The 23,611-nt window shown below is 41.9% G+C and overlaps 1 protein-coding gene across 1 annotated transcript; it reads right to left on the reverse strand.

Annotated features, from left to right (window-relative positions):
• Positions 1-387: 387 nt before the first annotated feature.
• LOC134210287 (SRSF protein kinase 3) lies at positions 388-21,520 on the reverse strand. The gene is made up of 3 exons (XM_062686334.1): positions 21,073-21,520; positions 18,539-20,991; positions 388-686 (listed from the first exon to the last, which is right to left on the reverse strand). The coding sequence occupies exon 2, from the start codon at positions 20,743-20,745 to the stop codon at positions 18,805-18,807; it is 1,941 nt and encodes a 646-aa protein (XP_062542318.1). The 5' UTR covers positions 20,746-20,991; positions 21,073-21,520; the 3' UTR covers positions 388-686; positions 18,539-18,804.
• Between the last annotated feature and the right edge of the window lie 2,091 nt (positions 21,521-23,611).

The following is a 23,611-nucleotide window of genomic DNA, read 5'->3' on the forward strand; positions in this document are numbered from 1 at the left end:
GAAACTACCCAACAGCAATTGCATACCTGTCTACCGACCTGGAGACAATGAATGTCAACCTGTCTCCCGCCACCGCGAACTCATTTGCCATCTTCGTTCGGCGTTCCATATCATATCGCCGTCGTCGTTTGCTGTTCTTGGTGTCATTCGCGCCGGTGGCAACTAAATGTAGGTACACCTCAACCTCAACGCAAGGTAGCAAGCGTATAACGGTACTAAACCATAGTGGAAAAGTAATCGACTTTTTTTTTCGTAAGCCAGTTTCCTGATGTGTGACGACGGTCAAAGTAGTAACAACGATTGCTCAGACTCTGCAGCGACTTTTGTATGCTGTGTTTCCTTTCTTTTATTCTTTTCAATATACTAGGCGATACAAAATATCCACGATTTTTTCGGTTTGGTGATTATTTACTTGATTTTATTATCTCATCTCATAATGTCTGTTTGTGTATGTGTTCCTTCATATGCTTCCATTTAAATTTGTTTATCCTGGGTCTAAGATTTACACAATTTTGTCACTCGACATTTGTTTAATTCCTCCTTTTAGCTGTTTTGTATCCAGCAGTGAACTGGATTTTCTGCGGCTTGATTCCATTCTGCGAGTGCCTTGGCTTGTCGCCGACAAAAGTTGCAGTAACATAGCGGCGGTTGCGTCGTGGCAGATCTTCCACAGATGCTGTATTGTGCTGTATGAAAAAGAGAATGGAGAATGAAAAAAATATTAATACAATGTGTGCAAGGAAACAATCTGCAACAGATAATTAGATAAGCTTTCTTCTGTGATAATTCTTTAAAAAAGATTAAAAACAAACCATTACACGCGAAGTTTTTGAAATAATTATAAATGCTGCAAGATACTTAAGATTTCCCATCAAAAGAAACGAGTTACACTTGAACTATTGTAAAAGAGTATAATACAGTCCCTTCCCGATTTTGGCAACACGACCGGATTTTAATGTTGCCAAAATGGGGATGTTGCCAAAAACGGGAAAAAAAATTCATACAAAATTTCAATTTTTTTTGTTTGCTTGATTGAAGCTAAATACTTAGGAAATGTAGAACAAAGTATGTGGAGTGTGTTTATGTGATGCAGGTGCATCATAATTGACATTTTTGCGATATTATTCACAACTCGGAGATTGTAGTTCAAACACAATTGAAACAAACTCAAGAATGGTAATCAAACGATAATGTAACTAATTAGCCAATGTCATAATACAAATTGAATAATAAATAATATTTGAAATTAACAATAGCGTCGGCCACGTCCTTACAAAAAATTGGGGTGATAAAAAAATGTTTCTATTTTATGCAAATTTTCTTGTGGTCGGTGTGATCATGAGTAAAGTTCTGTGCACAATTTTCTATGACATTATGGAAAAAATGAATGCAAGGCATAAGACATGCCATTGTTTTAAAAAAATGGTAAGGGATCGTTCATAAGCAATTTTTATGGATTTTCGACCCCCCTCCCCCCATGTAAGATTTTTTTTCATACAAATGATTTTTATTTATATAGTACGTAAGAAAACGACAGACTCCCCCTCCCCATAAGTGCTTACGTAATATGTTTACGACCCCTAACGGAAATCTGTATTCTGCACATTGGTCGGCGAATCCAATGTAGTGTTAGTATGGATTAACTACACTGGACTACAGTTCGCCATGCACTACTTTCATTATTATAACTTTGAAAATATGGAAGAATCCTACATCAGACTGAAGAGGGAAGCAAAGCAGAACGGACTAGTCATAAACACGTCGAAGACGAAGTAGGCTCAAGAGAAGACAACGGCTATTCACCACGAGCTTGTATCAATGGCGACAAAATCAAGGTTGTTGAAGAATTCGTGTACTTGGGCTCATTTGACCTCCGATAACGATAACGATAACAGCAGACAAATTCGGAGACGCAACGTGGCAGGAAAGCGTACGTACTTTGGACTCCTAAAAACAATCCGAACGAATAGAGTTCGCCGCCGTACCATCCAGACTCCCTATTGAACCGGTGACGGTAGTTAGTTGGAGGACCAACGCGCACTTGGAGTAAAAATGGTTCTCTACAACGATCCGACAGGCACAAGAAGGCGAGGTGTACAGCGATCAAGGTGGATCGATCAGGTGGAAGACGATTTACGGACCCTCCGTAGACTGCGTGACTGGTAACGTACAGCAGTGGACGGAGATGACTGTTATGTACCGCAGAGGCCACTCCGGCCTTAGGCTGAATAAATAATAATAAAACCACATGTGACGCATCACTCGCCTATCGAAGCAGCTAGAATTACACCAGCGATCTCATGGAAACTTCACAGGAGGTACTCCAGTTCTGATACTTCGCCATCACAAACAGAACACTCGAAAGCAGGCATTGGAAGTGTGAGTGAGCATTGATCTATTGCAATCGTAGCATCTATAGCCAATGAGTGAACTGTCTCGCTCAAATGGATGCCAAACAACGAGTAGGAGCAATTGTTGCTGTGATAAACAATGAACAACACCGTCTAACAAGCCAAGCCATGGTGAGGTATCCATGTCAGCAACGATTTTTGCATTAGTACCGCGCTTTCTTGAATGGCTTTTCTAATATCGCACCGTAACGACGCTGATTTTTTCTCTTGATCTGATTTTTTTTCCAATGCCTGCTCGAGAGCCTTACGGTTACATGTTACCAAACTCTTACCATTACTGTTGAACTGTTGGCAAACATGCTGGAATCAAAAGGCTCGTTATTCAATTGAAACATCAGGAAACTGGAAAAGCTAACTATTTTCTAATATAAATCGCTAGACAAATTTGCGTGAATTTTAAACAATAAGACTCTTTAAAATAAATTGTTGCTTATAATCTGTACGGGAATGCAGCAGAAAGACGGATAAAATGATAAAATGACAGTTTCTCGGCTGATATCAGAAAAGAGGCGCATAATGAGCAAAACGGCTTGATGGCTATATAGCGCATTTAGAAAATCGAATGTGCTAATCACTAGCAATTAATCCTATTGAGGTTTGCTTGCTCCTGGATCACTCTTGCAGTATCGGTTGCATTGGGATATAAACAGCGGGCTTGGCCTAATAGATGTTGTACTATGTACAACGATATGAGTCAGCTTGTTTACGACAAAATCTGTGAGAATGCAAGAAATACGACATTCTACGGTGATATTAATGATATTCACTTTTGGTTTTGTTTATCCTACTACATATCTATTAAAAGGGTTTAGCTCTAAAAAGTAATAAAAAATATTTTCGAGATTGTTGCCAAAATCGGGAAGAAAATGTTGCCAAAAACGGGTGTTGCCAAAATCGGGGGTAGACAAAAACGGGTGTTGCCAAAATCGGGATGGGACTGTATTGTGAAACGTGTAACATGTGACAAATTTCAGTGAGCTAGTCACTTAGTGCGAGTGTCGACGAATGGGTGATGCGTACCTAGTTAAATAAAGTAGGCCTCATTTTGCGGACCTTAGCTATTTTGAGCAACCTTAGGGACAATCGGGTAACCAACCCCGTTGGGAACTATACGGTCGTATGCTGGCAGGGAAGGTGGGTACTTCCTGATAAAACGTCTATTTTAAACGGATGCTGATCATCGTCAAAACTGTTCACACTGTCTGATAGCATCGAAAAGGCAATCCTTCAACATGATGTAGCACGACCCGGGGAGTTTTTAAAGTTACTCAAAGGCATTAGCATTGTTGCGGTGTAATTCGTAGATTGGACACTAGTGATACTCATGTTTTACTTTTGAGATCCTTATCTAGAATGCTATCAGAAATCAAGAATAGGAGTGGTCCTTGATTCCAGTCTTAGACAAAAATAGCAAAAGCATGATAATTACTACTCCTGGCCACGCCCATCTTCACCGTAACTAGGGAGAGAAAGGAAGTGTTGACGAGAGGCGACCGACACCCTCGTAAGTACCACGGAGTTGGATAATGAAGAAGGTATTCGTTGGGTCAGGATTTGCCTGTAGCTGACAATGTAATCGTGGTAGATCTTACCACATAACACACCACGAAAAGGTATCTATGTCTACCCAGCGTTACGGGTAGGAGTTTTTAAAGTTACTTCTAAAAGCCAAAAACAGAGTAAAAGGGATGGATTCAACAGCAACCGACCCGACAACGAGTAGAAAATAAAGATTGGAAAGCCGAAAGATGGAACATGAGAACTTTGAATAAACGCGCAAGTGTTGAGCTCGTGATTCGTGAGCAATGAAATTGTACATAACTCGACAATAGAAATGTAATTTATTTTTATTTTTAAACTTTGTCTTGTACACAATATGCATGGGTATCAGTAAATCAAAACTTATTGAATCCTGCCCTCCACAATCAGCACAGTGTATGAAGGGCAGTGCGACAAAAAATCAAAAGGACAAAACGTCTACTTAACAAATTTTTAAAATGTTGAAATCTATATGCATAAAAATGAATTTCTGTCTGTCTGAACCTTATAGACTCGGAAACTACTAAACCGATCGGAGTGAAAATTTGTATGCAGAGGTTTTCAGGGCCGAGGAAAGTTCTTAAGATGGTTCGAGACCCCTCCACGCTTTGGAAAGGGGGGCCCACACAAATGAAATACCAATTTCTTCATAACTCGAGAATAAAGCGAATAAATCAATTTTGGGCGATACGGAGTTCGTCGGGTCTGCTAGTGTTGAATGGAAACAAAATGTTGGATAATATGTTAAGGTCACTCCTGACAGAATCCAAGTTTCAAAGTGCTCGCATTTTCGGGGGCACACCACTCGATACGGAGGCGGCGGACAACTGTCATTTTTGTTGATAAAAAATAAAAATGACAGTTGTGCGTTGCTTCCGTATCGAGTGGTGTGCCCTCTAAAACGCGAGCACTTTGAAACTTGGATTCTGTCAGGAGTGACCTTGAGAATATGCTTTGTAACTAAAATCTTGAGTTTGAAGGTACGAAAGCTTCCATTTGAGAACCATGAAGGATTTTTTTTCCGAAAAGCTCAGTTGCTTAGTTGCAAGAGAATCGGAAGCATCCTTCTACAAAGCCTTTTTTCAAAAGGATCAGAAGCCTCTTTCAAGAGGCTCAGAGGCCTCTTTTAAAGAGATTCGGAATCCTCCTTTCAAGAGGTTCGGAATCCTCCTTTCAAGAGGTTCGGAAGCCTCCTTTCAAGAGGTTCAAAAGCCTCCTTTCAAGATCCTCGGGAGGCTCCTTTGAAGAGGTTCGGAAGGCTCTTCCAAGGGGCTCGAGACGCTCCTTTCAAAAAGTTCAAGAGGTTCCATCCAAAAGGCTTGGAAGGTTCCTTAGAGAGGGTAATGGCAGAAGAGTCCTTGCAGACCACTTGAACGCCATGAAGTATGATAAGGATGGGGTGAAGTGAGGTTCGGATTTGGAATCGATTCGACATTAATGCAAAATGTAGTTGAATGCAAACTAGTCAATAATCAAAGGCTAAAATGATAATTTCAAAAATTCTAGTAAAACGTTTTTCTAGTTTTTAAAAGCAATGTCCAAAATGCAATATCTTCTTTTTTTGACTTCGAAGCAGCTGATGTGGTTTGAAAGGTCATTTAGTTCTATAGTCCAATTATAAGTTATTTAATTTGTTAGCTTTATGTGAGCACATTGAAAATATTAAAAAATATTGCGTATTAGAGTTCTATTTTATAACTTTTATTTATGCAGAAAGAAAATTAATTAACTTTGTTTGTTCTGTGTGTAGGGTATGCGTTCGTCAAATCACTTTGTTTACCTAAGTCATTGTTTCGTCAATGTTCTTAAGCTGTGTCGACACTACAAACTCAATGTAAGTATATCATGTAAAAGTGGAAACTGTTAAAGATTTTAGTTTGTTCTATTATATTTTTTTTGTCAAGGTTGCCTACAACTTTAAACTGTTCTAACAAGTAGCTTTATCGTTAATTTATTACGGTAATTATCTATTAAGTTCTAATCAAGGTCAGCTATAGGATTCACTTTTCGGTGGCAAACTAAAGCTACATCACGCCTATTGCCTATCTATTTGTAAAAATTATCGAGAATGAAGCCGTTATAAGATTGTTCATATACCATCATTATAATGTGTGGTATTTTATTGCTATTCGAAGTGAAGCATAACAAAATAAAACTGGCACCACGTTCCTAGTTTCGAAAAAACTTCTACTCAGTGAATCCAGCAGTCGATTCCCTGCGAATGTCTTGAATACTTTGTTTTTAATAAATGCCTATCTAGCTAAACGTAAGCGTGGCTACGACTCAGCGTCACAGGGAACGCATCAGAAAAGTAATGCCGAAAAGAAGAGAACTCACATCATTATCACTGATGAAAAAGGCCTCTTCCTGACTGCACTACCATTCAAGACTCCAAGACACGATGTCCGTTGGAACACATGCACATGCGTTAAATCAGTGCGCCAATGCCAGATATTTGACGCGGCACCAAACAAAAATAGTCAACATGTGATACCACCACAACAGGATATGTCTTTGGTTGCCATCTCAGTGCTAATGGCGTAAGCCCACCCATCGCATCAAGATCACATATCCGAGGGGAGGGGTTGTCTGCTCTGGAGCCAAATTGACCCCAAATTGAAATTGCTATAACTTTTCTATTGTTTGGCCGATTTTGGACTTTTGGGGATATTTTAAAGATAATTTAATCATCTTTCAGGTCGTCAACAAAGATTAGACTATTGGTGCGCGGGTACATCGCGGGGAGGGGTTTTAGTGAACAAGGGTACAAAAACAGTGATTTTTTATGATTATTTCACTTATATCTGGAAAACATTTTGAACTGCATTTTTTCAAAAAGGTTATGCAGGAAGGCGTGTGCTTTGGCATGAGTCATTGATTAGTTTAGAACTTGGCCGCTAGGTGGTGGTATATTCGAATTCATTATTTTAGACTACTCAAGATATTCCGATGCATGGAATTCTCCCAGTTGTAAATATTTTTATCGCACTAATTTAAAATTTGTTAAAATGGCGTCTTGAGCAAAGGTCGTCTAGTGGGAATGGGCTGTCTTGTGACGGAAATAATAATTGGGAATTTACAAATAGGCGGCAAATTGGCTGATCTTTGGTTACGCATGTAGACCCAAAGGCTTTAATTCCAAGGTTTTCTTGGATGACCTAAAACATATTCTGTGAACGCATTCTATTATTTGCAGCATCGCTGGAGCAGGTCTAATTCAAAGAAAACTTTTGTTGAACTCTACCTCAACATACATGTTTGCCAAAAATGCTACAAACCAAAACACATCAGATCTCACATGGAGCAATATACTCAAATATAACAGCTCACTAGCGCCGCATCTTGGAAGAAGTGCTCATTATATCATTATATTACAAAGTATTCTGGACATCCTGAACAATGTTGCCGAATACAACTTGGGTGTAGGTATGAGGGATCTCAAGCTAAAGCAATATTTCAAACATGCAAGAATAATGCAAGTACACTAGCGCTGCCTATTTGTAAATTTCCTAATTAGTTTTACCGTCACATGACAGTCTATTCCCACTAGACGAATTTTGTTAAGGACGTCATCTTTACAAATTTCAAATTTGTGCGATAAGAATATCTACAATGAGGAAAATTCCATATATCGGAATTACTTGAGTAGTCTAAAATAATCTAAAATATGCCACCACCTAGCGGCCAAGTTCTAAACTAATCAATGTCTCATGCCAAAGCACACGTCTTTCTGCATAATCTTTTTGAAAAGGTGCAGTTCTCAAAATGGGTAGGACTTTCAGATATAAGTGAAATAATCATGAAAAATCACTAGGGGTATTCACGTAGCGCTTGGTATTCAGTGTATTTCTTGTATACGTGGTATATTTAGCCAAATATTTACCAGCTGGTATTTCTTTCAAAGGAAATCAGACTTACGTGACTGTATCCCGATACACTTCGATTTTGATGTGTATTCGTTTACACCGATTTAGAATATCATGTTCAAGGGGATTGATATGATATTTTTCAGAAAATAAATAACAAACGTGGAAGCTTGGGGGTCGTACACTAATTACGTAAACAAATATGGAGAGAGGGGGGGTTTGACATTTCCTTACGTTCCATATAAATAAAAAATAATTTGTATGGGAAAAATCGTACAGGGGGGAATTCTGGGTTTTTCAAACCCCCCGCCAAATTGCTTAAGTAATAAGTGTACGGCCCCTTGCTCTAAATAATCGAGGTTCGACAAGTTCCTTTATGTGCGTACCGGTTGTACATGACATTTGAGCGAGACTGCTTTTCTCATTCTTATATGCTGCGTTTTAACAGGGCACGTGAATTAAACAACTCAGTTGAATTCAATTGACTTGCCAAAAGTTTAACATATTCAACTTTCTCTTCGTTCAAGTGAATTGAATGAAAGTGTTTACACGTTCAATTCGCGTTTAATTCAAGCGACTTGCTTAATACACGTGTCTTGTCTACACTTAGAATTACGGATAGCGCTAAATAATAATCTAAATATACACTGCTAAAAAAGTTTACACACAAAAGACTTTGAAGTATGCTCTTTTGACTACCGTCGTGCGGGGCTTCTTTTGATGCGGGGGGCTACTTTGGATTTTCGATTTTCCGAAAAAGTTAAACGAAAAAAATATCAAATTTGAAACAGAAAGTTGCCATCCAAGTATCAACGAGACACCCAAATTGTGATAATGGCAAATTGATAGCAATTCACGTTATAATTCTGGTTTCAAAATGTCCAAAGTAGCCCCCGATTTGTCAAAAGAAGCCCCGCACGACGGTATAAAGTATTCAATTATGACTTCACAGTACGCTCTCTCGTGGGAGAATGGGACTACACACAAAAAGGAATAAATATTATGCACAATTATGACTATCTTTTATTCACAAATGATTAACATTTATGCATGAAAACAGGAAAAGTGTGTAAAAGATTTTATCTCGAGATGCATAATAATAAAGTTAATTAGTTCAGTGCGAGTTGGCTCCTGTTTCGGACGGTAGAACAATCGTGCGATTCGCCGAAATTTGTGTTTTTCATTGCGCGGCCGGTAATAAAGTTAATTAGTTCAGTGCGAGTTGGCTCCTGTTTCGGACGGCAGAACGATCGCGCGATTCGCCGAAATTTTGTGTTCTTCATTGCGCGGCCGGTAATAAAGTTAATTAGTTCAGTTCGAGTTGGCTCCTGTTTCGGACGGTAGAACGATCGCGCGATTCGCCGAAATTTTGTGTTTTGCATTGCGCGGCCGGTAATAAAGTTAATTAGTTCAGTTCTAGACCAACATTTGAAAAGGGCGTAACAGCCAAAATTTATTCCTTCTGATTCGTCGTCTACGTATATAACTATATATGTAGAAGAGGAATCAGAAGGAATAAATTTTGGCTGTTACGCCCTTTTCAAATGTTGGTCTAGAGTTCGAGTTGGCTCCTGTTTCGGACGGTAGAACGATCGCGCGATTCGCGAAATTTTGTGTTTTTCATTGCGGGGCCGGTAATAAAGTTAATCAGTTCAGTGCGTGTTGGCTCTTGTTTCGGACGGTAGAACGATCGCGCGATTTGCCGAAATTTTGTGTTTTTCATTGCGCGGCCGGTAATAAAGTTAATTAGTTCAGTGCGAGTTGGCTCCTGTTTCGGACGGTAGAACGATCGCGCGATTCGCCGAAATTTTGTGTTTTGCATTGCGCGGCCGGTAATAAAGTTAATTAGTTCAGTTCGAGTTGGCTCCTGTTTCGGACGGTAGAACGATCGCGCGATTCGCCGAAATTTTGTGTTTTGCATTGCGCGGCTGGTAATAAAGTTAATCAGTTCAGTGCGTGTTGGCTCTTGTTTCGGACGGTAGAATGATCGCGCGATTTATTTTTTTTTACTCAGTTCGTTTATTTAAAGGCTCACTCGCCGTTACCAGCTTTACAGAGCCAAAATCCTTGAGAAATTTACCATTTTCTGGTATATCCCGTCCCGCTTTTATTTTTCATGAACGTAATTTTTTCTTTTCGCACATTTGAAATTCTATCATTCTGAACCGTGTTTGAGGAACACTGGCTACTACAAACTTTTTTGGTTTCACTTTCATCCTTTCGCTTTGCCCGTCGCCGCTTGTGCGTCACCTCATTGTAGTCGGCAGATGAGCTCGATATATTGTCGTCTACGTCGGTCCATTCGTCTTCCTTCTCTTGCCTCCGTTCTTCAACAGTAGATTCGTTCGTTTCGATTGTTGATGGTGTTTGCAGTTCGTTGGTGATCGGAGGGAAATCAGCCTGAGTGAACAATTCGTCGCTTGGTTTCGATGTTGATGGTATGGAAGGTGTTTTATTCTCGGTTGCGGCGAATGACTCATGACATTTCTTTCCCCGATGGACCGGATGGCCACATTGCCGACAGGATTTGGGCTGATTCAAGTATGTCACCATTGTAGTTTCATTTTCGATAGTGATGAACGACGGAATATGCTGTAGTAGATTCATCCGTAACACTCGTACGCCGTTTGGTATTCCAGGAAAGTAGTGTTTCCACATTTCGTCTCTTATCGAAATAACCTCTCCGAACTTCAACATGAAGTCGGCAATGGTGGAGTGATTTACCGACGAAGGTAGATCATGCACCCGAACGGTCACCGCATGGCAATCAACATATACGGGTATACGAAACTCACAATTATCACAAAGCATTGTTCGCTTCCAATTGTGATCCGCTTGGTAGCGCGACACAATTTCTTTAGAAATCATTTCGATCAGCACACAGTTGCGCGCATTATGCAACTGTATGCTTTTAACATCACTATATTGAAGTTTTATCTCGTTGTCCAGAAACAACTTCACTTTGCTAGCATCTGGACGAATTGGAAGAACACTAAAATCTATAACAAGCGTATTTTTACGTACACCGCTCATTTTTAACGGACTGCAAATGTGACGAAAGAAGTGAAAAACGCGTCCGACTAGAATGGTGTCTGTATGCCAACTGATCGCGCGATTTGCCGAAATATTTTGTTCTGCATTGCGCGGCCGAGTTTTGTATATAATGCGAAACATTTGTAAATTTCAGGTTACTTTGTCCTCCTTTGGACGGTTCGTAAGTAAAATGATGAATATATTTTAATTTTTTTTTTCAGCATATACTGTTATTGACAAACGCTCTATATTGTCGAATAGAGCTCCATATTATTCACCTTACCCACTAACACAAATTTTCCTTCCCGAGACATCTATGAAGGTATTATGGGTTCCCTGCATCTTCACTAGTAGATGTTGAACTAACATTCCTTCCCTTCCTCCCGTGATTGTAAGGACGTGGCCAGGTATACAACTGTTACTGTATAGGAAAAGGTACTAATCCCAAGTACCAATTTGCGACAATATACAGTAGATTGCTCAATTGAGCATTGTATAGCCACCCACGATTTGTACAATCACATATGCTATGCTATGCTATGCTATGCTATGAAAACAGGAAAAGTGTGTAAAACTTATCATTTTTATGCATCAAATTTTACTCCTTTTGTGGGTAGTCCCATTCTCCCGCAAAAGAGTGTATTTCTGCCGAAAAGAGCATACTTTCAGCTGTGCGTCTATGTCGCGTGCACAAATTCATCAGTGCGCCCTTGCATCTAGAACAGGGCTGCCCAACGTACGGCCTGCGGGCCGGATGCGGCCCTCGGCTCCATTTTTTGTGGCCCGCGGCGTGTAAGAAAAATTAACTCAGATTCAGCCCGTCAGCTTTTCTAGCTAGCTCGGGAAACTATTTTTTATTATTCATTATACATTACGTATTTAGTAAGTTTTAAATCAAATCTCGAAACGAAAAATTATATTATATATATTTTGAAATGATTGCATAGAGCGATCTCAAGACACAAAAGATTGATGTAGAACATCGCTTTTTGAATAAAGGAAGATCCATTAATTATGAAACATCTGAAATTTTTGAATGGATCGTCACATTTAGGCCTCCCCCATCTAAGCGTTACGTAATTTGTGGACGCTCCCTAAAGATTTGCACGAGTAGTTTACATTTACGTTGAAAAAAGGAAGGCCGGTTTGCCTAACTTGCTCAAAAAGTTTTGCTTTATTCAAAGAATAAAATCTGAATCCAAGCATTCTATGATATTTGGCTCAGGTAGAGAACAAAAGTTGCTCAATCAATTTAAATCTCCATTAATTGATTCCAAAAATGATACAGTGAATACGAAGTCAGAAAATGCAGTACGGGCCAATTTGGCTGTTGGTAATATTTTGGCAGAATGGGTGAAACCTTTCCAGGACGAAGAACTTGTTAAGTAAAGCATTTCGGTTGTTGTTTAGGTACATCGAGTGTCGTAAGGAAATAGCCTCCTTCAGTAGCACTAGTTTGCGCGGTACACGTTGAAGAGTACAAGTTCTCACAAACGATGAAAATACTGAAGTGAAAAACGTGGCAAAGGTGGCTGTCTTCATAAGAGGAATTGATGGCCATCTTCGAATGACAGAGAAATTGGCAGCTTTGATCCCTATACTGCCGAGCCAAGCATAGTTGTCCCATGTCGTTTTTTTTACGATGCCATTCCCTCTATGCTGGCGGTGTCGCATTTTCTCAGATAAGTTATTTCTCTATCAGACTTCATGGCTAGGCTTGCCACCAGGGAGCAAGCCTTCTTTTGTTGGCCACCAGGGAGCAAGAAGGCCATCAACTAAAAACGACATGGGACAACTATGCTTGGGACGGTAGTATACAGGGAGCAACTAACTGGCAAAGGTAAAGGCTGGCTGGTAAAGTAACGAAATTCCCATTTTTCAACACCGTTTACCGATGTGAATAATTTACCTGAAATGTTTCAAATGGATCCCTAATGCAACGACGAAAAAAAAATAAACAAGAACGGTTGTTTGAAAGCATTAAAATCGTGTTTCGTTTTTAAGAGAATAAAAAAAAACATAATTTTGAAAGTATTCAAAAAGTTATGTACCGAATATTTTCTGGCCCACCAGCAAGTGTGAATTCTAAAAATTGGCCCATGGCTTGAAAAGGTTGGGCAGGCCTGAACTAGAAGTATTTTAAAAACTTCCATCTTTCATTCTCAAATAAGCTGCAACAAATCGTCTCAGACCGTTTAAACAATATGCAATTATTTACTCTTTTCGCTATACTTTGACATAATATAGAACAGTTAATTTTGTCCATTTACACATGAATATACAGAGTACACTGCGTGGAGCATTCACATGAAAGAGGTAAACATTTAGCAAATACGCCTTGTAAAAAATACCACCCTACATGAATACCCCTACTGTTTTTGTACCCTTGTTCACTAAAACACCTCCCCGCGATGTACCCGCCCACCTATAGTCAATATTTGGTAACGAACTGAAAAATGATTAAATTTTCTTTCAAAACAGCCCCAAAAATTCAAAGTTGGCCAAGCAATAAAAGAGTTATAGTAATTTCAATTTGGGGTCAATTTGACCCCAGAGCACAGACAACGTAAGTTTTTTGAAAAAAGTACACTGTAGCGCATATTTTCAAGATTTTTCAAGAATTTGCACTTAGGAGACTTAGGAGACAGATCTCGGCGAGTTTTACCAAACTACCAAGATGGCAGCCACCCAAAGTGGCCTGGGGTCATATTGACTCCAGAGCATAGACAAAAGGTTAAAGAGGATCGTAAGCCTCCTTTCACTGGGCAGCAGGGACTATGTCCAAGGGCTTGACGATCTCTCCCCAGGCCGTCTGCGAGTTGTGGGGCTTGCCTAGGATGTGGTGGGGTTTGACAGTGGGCCCTGTTAAACCTCTATAAAAAGCTGCATGTATCCGCAAGTAGGCCCCACCAAAGCGACCGTGCGCCGCTTAAAGCGCACAAGCCCAAGTCCTGGTGTTAGGTGGGACGCCAAACAGCCCTGACACGACAGCCCTCCGACGAAACAGGAGGTTTGCGCAGGCCCAACAAAAGCCGCCTGGAAAACCAATCATTACGGACAATATAAGAGATCATGCTACTCGATATAATCGACAAAGACCTAGGCGACGAATAAAGGATCACGATTGGAAGCTTGGAACATGGAACTGCAAGTCGCTAGGTTTCGCAGGTTGCGACAGGATCTACGATGAATTACATCCCCGCAACTTCGACGTCGTGGCGCTGCAGGAGATTAGCTGGACAGGACAGAATGTGTGGAAAAGCGGGCATCAAGCGGCTACCTTCTACCAAAGCTGTGGCACCACCAACGAGCTGGGAACCGGCTTCATAGTGCTGGGTAAGATGCGCCATCGTGTGATTGGGTGGCAGCCAATCAACGCAAGGATGTGCAAGCTGAGGATTAAAGGCCGTTTCTTCAACTATAGCATCATCAACGTGCAATGCCCACACGAAGGGAGACCCGACGGCGAGAAAGAAGCGTTCTACGCACAGCTGGAGCAGACATACGATGGATGCCCACTGCGGGACGTCAAAATCGTCATCGGTGACATGAACGCACAGGTAGGAAGGGAAGAAATGTATAGACCGGTCATCGGACCGAATAGTCTGCACACCGTATCGAATGACAACGGCCAACGGTGTATAAACTTCGCAGCCTCCCGCGGAATGGTAGTCCGAAGCACCTTCTTTCCCCGCAAAAATATCCACAAGGCCACATGGAGATCACCTAACCAAGAAACGGAAAACCAAATCGACCACGTTCTAATCGACGGTAAAATCTTCTCCGACATCACGAACGTCCGCACTTACCGCAGTGCGAATATTGAATCCGACCACTACCTCGTTGCAGTATGCCGTACGCGCAGCAGCTGGAAGTGGCACTCCCAACGGAAGAGCAGCTAGGCGCAGCATCTCTTGAAGATGGCTGGAGAGATATTCTATCCGCCATTGGTAGCACCGCAACCGCTGCACTTGGCACGGTGCCCCCGGATCAGAGAAACAAATGGTATGACGGCGAATGTGAGCAGTTAGTAGAAGAGAAGAATGCAGCATGGGCGAGATTTCTGCAACACCGCACGAGGGCGGACGAGGCACGATATAAACGGGCGCGGAACATACAAAACTCGATTTTCCGGAGGAAAAAGCGCCAGCAGGAAGATCGAGACCGTGAAGAGAAGGAGCAACTGTACCGCACTAATAACACACAAAAGTTCTATGAGAAGTTGAACCGTTCACGTAAAGGCCACGTGCCACAGCCTGATATGTGTAAGGTCATAAACGGGAACCTTCTTACGAACGAGCGTGAGGTGATCCAAAGGTGGCGGCAGCACTACGAAGAACACCTGAATGGCGATGTGGCAGACGAAGATGGTGGTATTGTGATGGACCTGGGAGAACGCGCGCAGGACATAATTCTACCGGCTCCGGATCTCCAGGAAATCCAGGAGGAGATTGACCGGCTTAAAAACAACAAAGCCCCTGGGGTTGACTACCAGGAGAGCTATTTAAACACGGTGGTGAGGCACTGGCTAGAGCGCTGCACTGGGTCATTACCAAGATTTGGGAGGAGGAAGTTTTGCCGCAGGAGTGGATGGTGTCGTGTGTCCCATCTACAAAAAGGGCGATAAGCTAGATTGTAGAAACTACCGCGCAATCACATTGCTGAACGCCGCCTACAAGGTACTCTCCCAAATGTTATGCCACCGACTAACACCGATTGCAAGATAGTACGTGGGGCAATACCAGGCGGGATTTATGGGTGAACGCTCTACCACACACCAGGTGTTCGCCATACGTCAGGTATTGCAGAAATGCCGCGAATACAACGTGCCCACACATCATCTATTTATCGACTTCAAAGCCGCATATGATACAATCGATCGGGACCAGCTATGGCAGCTAATGCACAAAAACGGATTTCCGGATAATCTAATACGGTTGATCAAGGCGACGATGGATCGGGTGATGTGCGTAGTTCAAGTTTCTGGGGCATTCTCGAGTCCCTTCGAAACGCGTAGAGAGTTACGGTAAGGTGATGGTCTTTCGTGTCTGCTATTCAACATCGCTTTGGAGGGAGTAATACAAAGGGCAGGGATTGACACGAGTGGAACGATTTTCACGAAGTCCGTCCATTTATTTGGTTTCGCCGACGACATTGATATCATGGCACGTAACTTTGAGAGGATGGAGGAAGCCTACATCAGACTGAAAAGCGAAGCTAAACGAATTGGACTAGTCATCAACACGTCGAAGACGAAGTGCATGATAGGAAGAGGCTCAAGAGAGGTCAATGTAAGCCACCAACCACGAGTTTCTATCGGTGGTGACGAAATCGAGGTGGTTGAAGAATTCGTGTACTTGGGCCCACTGATGACCGCCGATAACGATACCAGCAGAGAAATTCGGAGACGCATAGTGGCTGGAAATCGTACGTACTTTGGACTCCGCAAGACGCTCCGAGCGAATAGAGTTCGCCGGTGTACCTAATTGACAATCTACAAAACGCTCATTAGACCGGTAGTCCTCTACGGACACGAGACCTGGACGATGCTCGTGGAGGACCAACGCGCACTTGGAGTTTTCGAAAGAAAAGTGATGCGTACCATCTATGGTGGGGTGCAGATGGCGGACGGTACGTGGAGGAGGCGAATGAACCACGAGTTGCATCAGCTGTTGGGAGAACCATCCATCGTTCACACCGCGAAAATCGGACGACTGCGATGGGCCGAGCACGTAGCCAGAATGTCGGACAGTAATCCGGTGAAAATGGTTCTCGACAACGATCCGACGGGCACAAAAAGGCGAGGTGCGCAGCGGGCAAGGTGGATCGATCAGGTGGAAGATGACTTGCGGACCCTCCGTAGACTGCGTGGTTGGCGAAGTGTAGCCATGGACCGAGCCGAATGGAGAAGACTCTTACATACCGCACAGGCCACTTCTGCCTTAGTCTGAATAAATAATAATAACAAACTCGTCTTATGACAAGTGAAGACATTCCACTAAAAAGCTCAAAATAATTTTCTTAAAAAAAAACTTTATATTTATCTAATGTTGATATTATAGTAAACCATGCAAAACAACAGAGAAAAATTATGAAGAGACAGCTGCGGTAGTTTATAAACTGAACCGGAAAAAGAAAAGATTTCTGTGGAACAGCAATACAATTCCAATAAAACCTATTGATTTGTTTTAAATTTTTTATTCCAAAACTTTGTAGTGTACATAATATGCATGGCGATCAGTAGATCGAAGACTTTTGAATCCTGTCAACCCCAAGCAGAGCAGTGTCAAGGGCTGAGGGACAAAGGATCATTACATTAGGACAGAACATGGAATGAACACATTTTAAAAATCTTCAATGTAATCTACCTGTTCGAGACAAAATATCGAATAATATGCTTCCGAACTAAACTCAAAAAGCAAAAGGTTTTCCGAAAATAAGCTCAAAAACCACCAAAGCCTCGTTTCTAGAGGCTCGAAAGCCTCCTTTCAAAATGTTCGGATACCTCGTTTCAAGAATTCTTCGGAATACATCTTTCAATGGGCTTGGTAGCCTCTTTTTAAGAGACTCGGAAGCCTTTTTTTCAAGAGGCTCTGAAGCCTCCTTTCATGAGGTTCAGAAGCCTCTTTTCAAAGTGTCCCTTCAAGGTGCTCAGAAGCCTCCTCTTAGGATGCTCGGATGCCTTCTTTCAAAAGCCTCGAAAGCCTCCTTTCAAGAGGCTCGCAATCCTCCTTTCAAGAGACTCGGAAGCCTCCTTTCAAGAGACTCGGAAGCCTCCTTTCAAGAGACTCGGAAGCCTCCTTTCAAGAGACTCGGAAGCCTTCTTTCAAGAGACTAGGAAGCCTCCTTTCAAGAGGCTTGGAATCCTCCTTTCAAGAGCTTGACGTATAAAATCGATTTGAATCAGAAAGTTTCACGGAATAACAAAAACTTCAGACAATTTTTTAGAAAGTCATATATCCTGATAATTTTGTGGTTTGTTTTCAATATATCTTATGACATACGCTTATTTTCATTTACAGCGAAAATAAAATAGGGGGTGCCTCAATGAAAGCAAAAGTTTGAAGGGAAAAGGTTTCAAGAAAAAGGTTGAGAACCGCTGAATAAAAATTAATTATACATTAAAACTTCATGGGACAATTTTCCTGCAAACTGAAAAATATTTTTTCAACTTCAATCGCATTTTTCTCAGTTGCGTATTTTTCGACAAGGGGCAGATATGCTTGGGACGGCATCAATTGTTTCCTGGGACAGCATTCAATGTTTCCAAAACACCTTTTAAACTCGCTGGCAAAATAAATTATTACAAAATCCAAAGTGTTATTGCGAACGATTCGCCTAAAGATCTCGTTCTGTCGTAAACAATCAAACACCTGTTCTTCACATCGCTCTCGGCTTGCACTGTAGCTAGTGAAACGCTTGATGTTTATTCTTTATAGATATAACCAGAACCACACTGCCTTCAAGAGGGAGGCTAAACAAAAGAGAAAACGCGAGGAAAACTAGCACACGCCAGTCAGACCACTCAGCCAGTAAACTACATTCCCTTCCCTTCAATGCCTTCACATCGACGCTACAAACTGAGTTCTAGCACACATTTCCCAGCAACAGAACAGCAGGCAAAGCGCAGACAAAAGAGTTTTCCTTCATACATAATACATACACAAGTTGATTGAAGAGAAAACTTACAATTTTCCTAGTTGTATCTTATTATCCTCAGCAGCCCGGTTTTTCATTTCTCCTATGCTTGTCGTCTCCGTCTCATATCCTATTGTCATACTTCTTTTCTTCACCCCCATCCACCAGCACTATGCAATATCATTTATGGCTCCCCCACATTCTTCGCTCTTCATCTTCACTCATTTCACCGGTTTTTCTTGCAATTCACAATTTTACTTCGCTCACTTTCTACAATTATCTTCTTCCTCAACACACAAACCCCACTGCGTTAGCTCTTAGTGCTTCAGCCACGAATGCGCCAGACACTCGGCGGCGGTCGCTCGGTTCTTCGGATCGTAATCCAACATCGGCGTCAGGAAATCACTAAACTCGATCGCATCCTCCAGGCTCCACTCGTATTTTTCCCGCAGCACTTCGACGAGTCCCCACGGCTTCAACCCGGTGATATTCCGCAGTTCGCCTTTGGAGTTGAACGCGTGGTTGGACATCCGGCCGGACAGGGCGATCCGCTTCGGGATGGGTCCGAGCAGTTCGATGATGTGGGCAATGTGATCGTCATCCCGACAATAGTTGTCGCCCGAATGCGGTTCGAACAGATAATCTCCGGTAGCCATTTCGAACGCCATGCAAGCCGTACTCCAGATGTCGGCCGAAGTATTGTAACCCGATCCGATAATTACCTCCAGCGAACGATATTGACGGGTTTGAATGTCTTCAGTAAAATGTTTGTCAACCCAACAGGCATTTCCCAAGTCGGCTATTTTGACCTCGACGTCGCAAACTTCAAAAGCCGGATCCTTGCGTTCCTTTACTCGCGATAGGATCCTACGCATAGACGCGCTAATGTCCAACTTGTTGCTAGAGGTGGCGGGTTCAGAGGATGAGGCGGTTGCGAGGGGAGATGAGGAAGCTTTCTCGGTTAACGAGTCGTCGTTGTTGTTGGAAGTGGATTGGTCTGGGCTGGAGGTGGCGGAAGTATTGGTGGCGATGGGAATTCCGCTTGGCTTTGGAGTAGGCTCATCTTCATCACCAGATGAGGCGGATCCAGATCGATCCCCATTCAGGAGTCGAGGACTTTCTGGTGAGGCAATTGGAGATTCACAATCGAGTTGATCTTCTTGGTCCATTTTTTTCGAGCTGGCATCAACGTCTCCGTTCTCCAAACTGCCGAACTCAAGTTTCTGGATGTGTTCCATCTGCTGCCGAATAAGTTCGGTTTGCATCTTAGCCTTCTTTTTGAGCTTTTTCTTCTTGGTTTTGCTCATGTTTTGGCTTATAGGCTGCTCCTGGAATTGTGGAGGAGCAGCTGAAATCAAAGAGTACGGCAAACGACAACCCATCGTATGTAGTTCTGTGGCTTCGCAGGCCAGCTTTCGAATGTAGCTTTCATCCACACAGAGCAACACATTTTCCGGTTTTATATCTGTGTGAATTACCTTGCACTTTGAATGCAAATAATCCAACCCTTCTAACACTTGTCGGATGATGGACTTCACATTAGGCAGCGGAATTCCTCGGTAGTTGCTCTTCAAAATAAGTTTCAACAGGTTGTGTCCAAGCACTTCAAACACCATACAGATGTGGGTGCCATTCACACCCGTTATTCGAAAATCATTCAACAGTTGAACCGTCTTGTTCCGTTTCGGATCTGCTGGATCGGCATTTCGTATCGATTTCAAAATTTGAATCTCATCCTTTGCCGTATCGGTGAAATGCTGTGCAGATTTAACAATCTTTAAAGCAACGTATCGCTTTTCCTCCAGATCCCAACTGAGCCACACCGTAGAAAAATGACCCCACCCAAGTTTTCGGATGACATGATAACGTTGCAGGAACAAATCGCCAAGTTTTACCGGATGATAACCACCTCTGCAATAATCCTCCCGACATTCTTGCTCGCCTTCCCTCTCATCACTGCTATATCCACCAGCGTCGTCCAAAAGTCGCTCATCCGGATCGTCGATACTCTCGTTCGAGCTGCTGTTTTTCTTATTACTGCTAGTTAAGCTCGAATACTGCTGTTGATTGTCATTCGCCGGAACCGGATTCATCTCATTATCGGAAGACACCTGGCTTTGCTGCTGCTGCGGCTGATTTTGTGCTGCTGCTGCCGCTGCGGCCGCCTGTTGTTTGGCCTTTTTCTTTGCTGCCTTATGACGCTTCTTTTTCGCCTGAATCGTTAGTACATGCCGATTGGTGTCAGATTTTGTGTTCATTTTTTGCCTTCCACACTTTCGTCGTCAAATTACTTTCTTCTGTCCGCAAAACCACCACACAGATCCTTTCCCTTTGCTTTAGCAAAGGTGCTATCGATTGTCACTCTTCCTCCGACAGGAAGTTCACACTTCGCGTGCTGCTCGCCGAAAAATTTGCCAAATTCCTCTTCGGCACCTCAGCGTTTTGCAAAGTTGTTATCGCTTATGCAATCTGCTTCCAGCCACTCCAAAACAAACGTACCCAAACTAAAAAAGCAAATTAAAAGAAAAACCACTAAAATCGGACTTTTCCGCACGCTTTTCTTCGGAAAAAATTGGTTTACGTACCACTTTACTTCGAAAAAAGGAAGAAATCGTCCGGAATTTTCCTTCTCTTGTCAAAAACTGCGAGCTCGCAGAGAATCCACAAAGTGTGCGATGCGATGTTTTTTTCCTTTTTTGACAGCGAACTCGACACCACACACCAAAATTTCTGTAGCCCCAAAATACTCTCTACACTTGCTTCAAGAACACTCTCATGCGTGTTCTCACAAAGCGTTTATCTTGAATTTCTTCCGACCCAGAGGGTTTGCTTTAATTTTTTGGCTTCCTCACCGAAGAAACTTCTAGAATTATTCCAGAAATTTCACATCCGTAATTGTCCGAACACTCGCGCGATGGCTTTTTGAATTGAACAAAAGAAAAAATCTACAAAAAAATGCGTATTTTCGGACCCGCGACGACCGAGAACTGAAAAACGAAGACAAAACCATTACCAACGCAACCAACACAGGCAGCACACTGGTCCACACAAACAAAAAAAAAACTTCACGAGGAAAACATTCAAGCGTTTGCTGCATACACTGAATCAAAACAGTGTATTATTTTTATCGACGATCATGAAACATCGCATTTGCTACCGGAAAAAGTCTACAAAAATGTGCAGGGTCATCCAAGCTCGATGAAATATTTTCTATACACACCCGTTTCAAATCACTCAGAGACTGAGTGAAATTGTATTGCCAAAGTGGAACTACTCAAAATTTGAGTAGTTCCACTTTTTACAAAAAATGAGTAAGATTTCCGTGAGAAAAAAAAGAGACGAAAATAAAAAAGCTGAATAGATTACACGGATAAATAGAAAAAAGCTATATAGCTTACTACAGTATACCCCCACTGATCCGACAAATGTATGGCCGGACTACCGGGGTTGCTCTCGTTAATCCGACTGTCAAATCCATACAAATGAATCAAAACAAAATCACAGCACAAATTTGAAAACTGACAGCATAATGTGTTTAAATGGGTGTTGATACTTTTTAATCCGGAAAATTCCGAATTAGCGAGATCCGGACTAACGAGTCGTCGGATTAGCGAGGTCCGGATAAGCGGGGGGATACTGTATTTATGTGTTCTAAAGCTTTCTTCGATTTTATTCATTACAACACACTTAAAATAAATCACCGAATTCGGTGAAATTTTACCGAAATCTCAACAGCAGAACTGTTCGGTAAATAATTTTACTGATTTTCGGTGATTTTGACAGTTGAGCAATGGAAAAAATCACAGAAAATCTGTAAAATAATTACCGAACAGTTCTGCTGTTGAGAATTCGGTAAAATTTACCGAATACTGTGAAATGAGTTAAGTGTGAAGGATTATGAATAAATCTAGCTAAGCTTGCTTTTGAAGCATTGAAATGATTTACTGAAAAATAATGTTGGGAATGCTTAGCAAGCTCGCATTGTTAGTTACTCTAAGGCTCCGTCAGACGTTGCAAGCAAATCACTCGTGCGAGCGAATGATTTCTGAGAGCACTCGCAATTGCAGTCACACTTAGCAGTTTTTTACTTTAAGCAAATGTCAGATTTACTCTCATGCAAATATAAACAAAAACGAAAAACTTGTTTTTCGGCCACAAAATCTAATTTCATTCCAATTTTTGCAGTGCAACACTGCCACCTGAAAACGTTTTCACTTTTGCGAGCGAAAAATTTGCTAGTGCTGCACTAGCAAGCGCAATTCCGTTTCTGCGAGTTGAAAACTTTTAACGCTTAGCAGTCACACATTGCAAGCGAGCGCTTGCTTACGAGTTGTCATTTGTTTGCATGCAATCACTTTCAGTGTAGTCAGACAGGCAAATTTTTGACAGTTGTCACTTTCTGCGAGCAAAATGCTCGTTGCGAGTGATTTGCTTGCAACGTCTGACGGCGCCTTTAGAAGTTGAGAAAAAATATCATTGTACTTTCATCGTTCAGCAAGGTAGGTCGAATTGCAGCCACGTAAATATTTTAAATTTTTCTTCCAATTTTTCCCAGCTTATTTGTAGGACTAGGTCAGTTCGATGGCTTTACGCAGTCAGCGATAAGTGTGAATATTGAAATATCCATCAAATGAAACTCTTTTTGCGCACAATCCGGAGCTGCACCGAATCAACAATGCGACCCCACAAATACAACTGGTTTTCTCATGATACGCACGTTTATTCTAGTCTACGATAAATCTGCAAAAATCGAATCATAACGAACGGCACCAGTTTTTCCAAGCCGAACAATCCTGAAAAGGACGGAACATCCCATCCGTGCAGTGGGATATGTCGTCTTTTTCGGGTTTTTTATGTTTGGAAAAACTTGTGTCGTTTGTTACGGTTCGATTTTCGCAGATTTGTCGCTGATTAGTGGTTCTCCTTGACCGCTATCGTTCTCTTTGACCGTAACCACTCACTTTTCGCACTCGTTCTCTTTACGGTTGAATCGATTTTCGAATCCTTTAAAGATCCCGTCTTTTACCACAAACTCTGGTGCGATCGGCTACCACGGCTTAACGGCATTTTTTTTGCAAATTGGCATTCCGAGGCATAAAGTTATCTTGTTGGTTCTGATTTACA

Source organism: Armigeres subalbatus, chromosome 2 (assembly GCF_024139115.2).
Source record: "Armigeres subalbatus isolate Guangzhou_Male chromosome 2, GZ_Asu_2, whole genome shotgun sequence".
Classification (NCBI taxonomy): domain Eukaryota; kingdom Metazoa; phylum Arthropoda; class Insecta; order Diptera; family Culicidae; genus Armigeres; species Armigeres subalbatus.

What these genes read in the sequence shown, in the direction of transcription:
- LOC134210287 (XM_062686334.1), bottom strand. Translation starts at nt 20,745, where the DNA reads ATGAACACAAAATCTGACACCAATCGGCATGTACTAACGATTCAGGCG.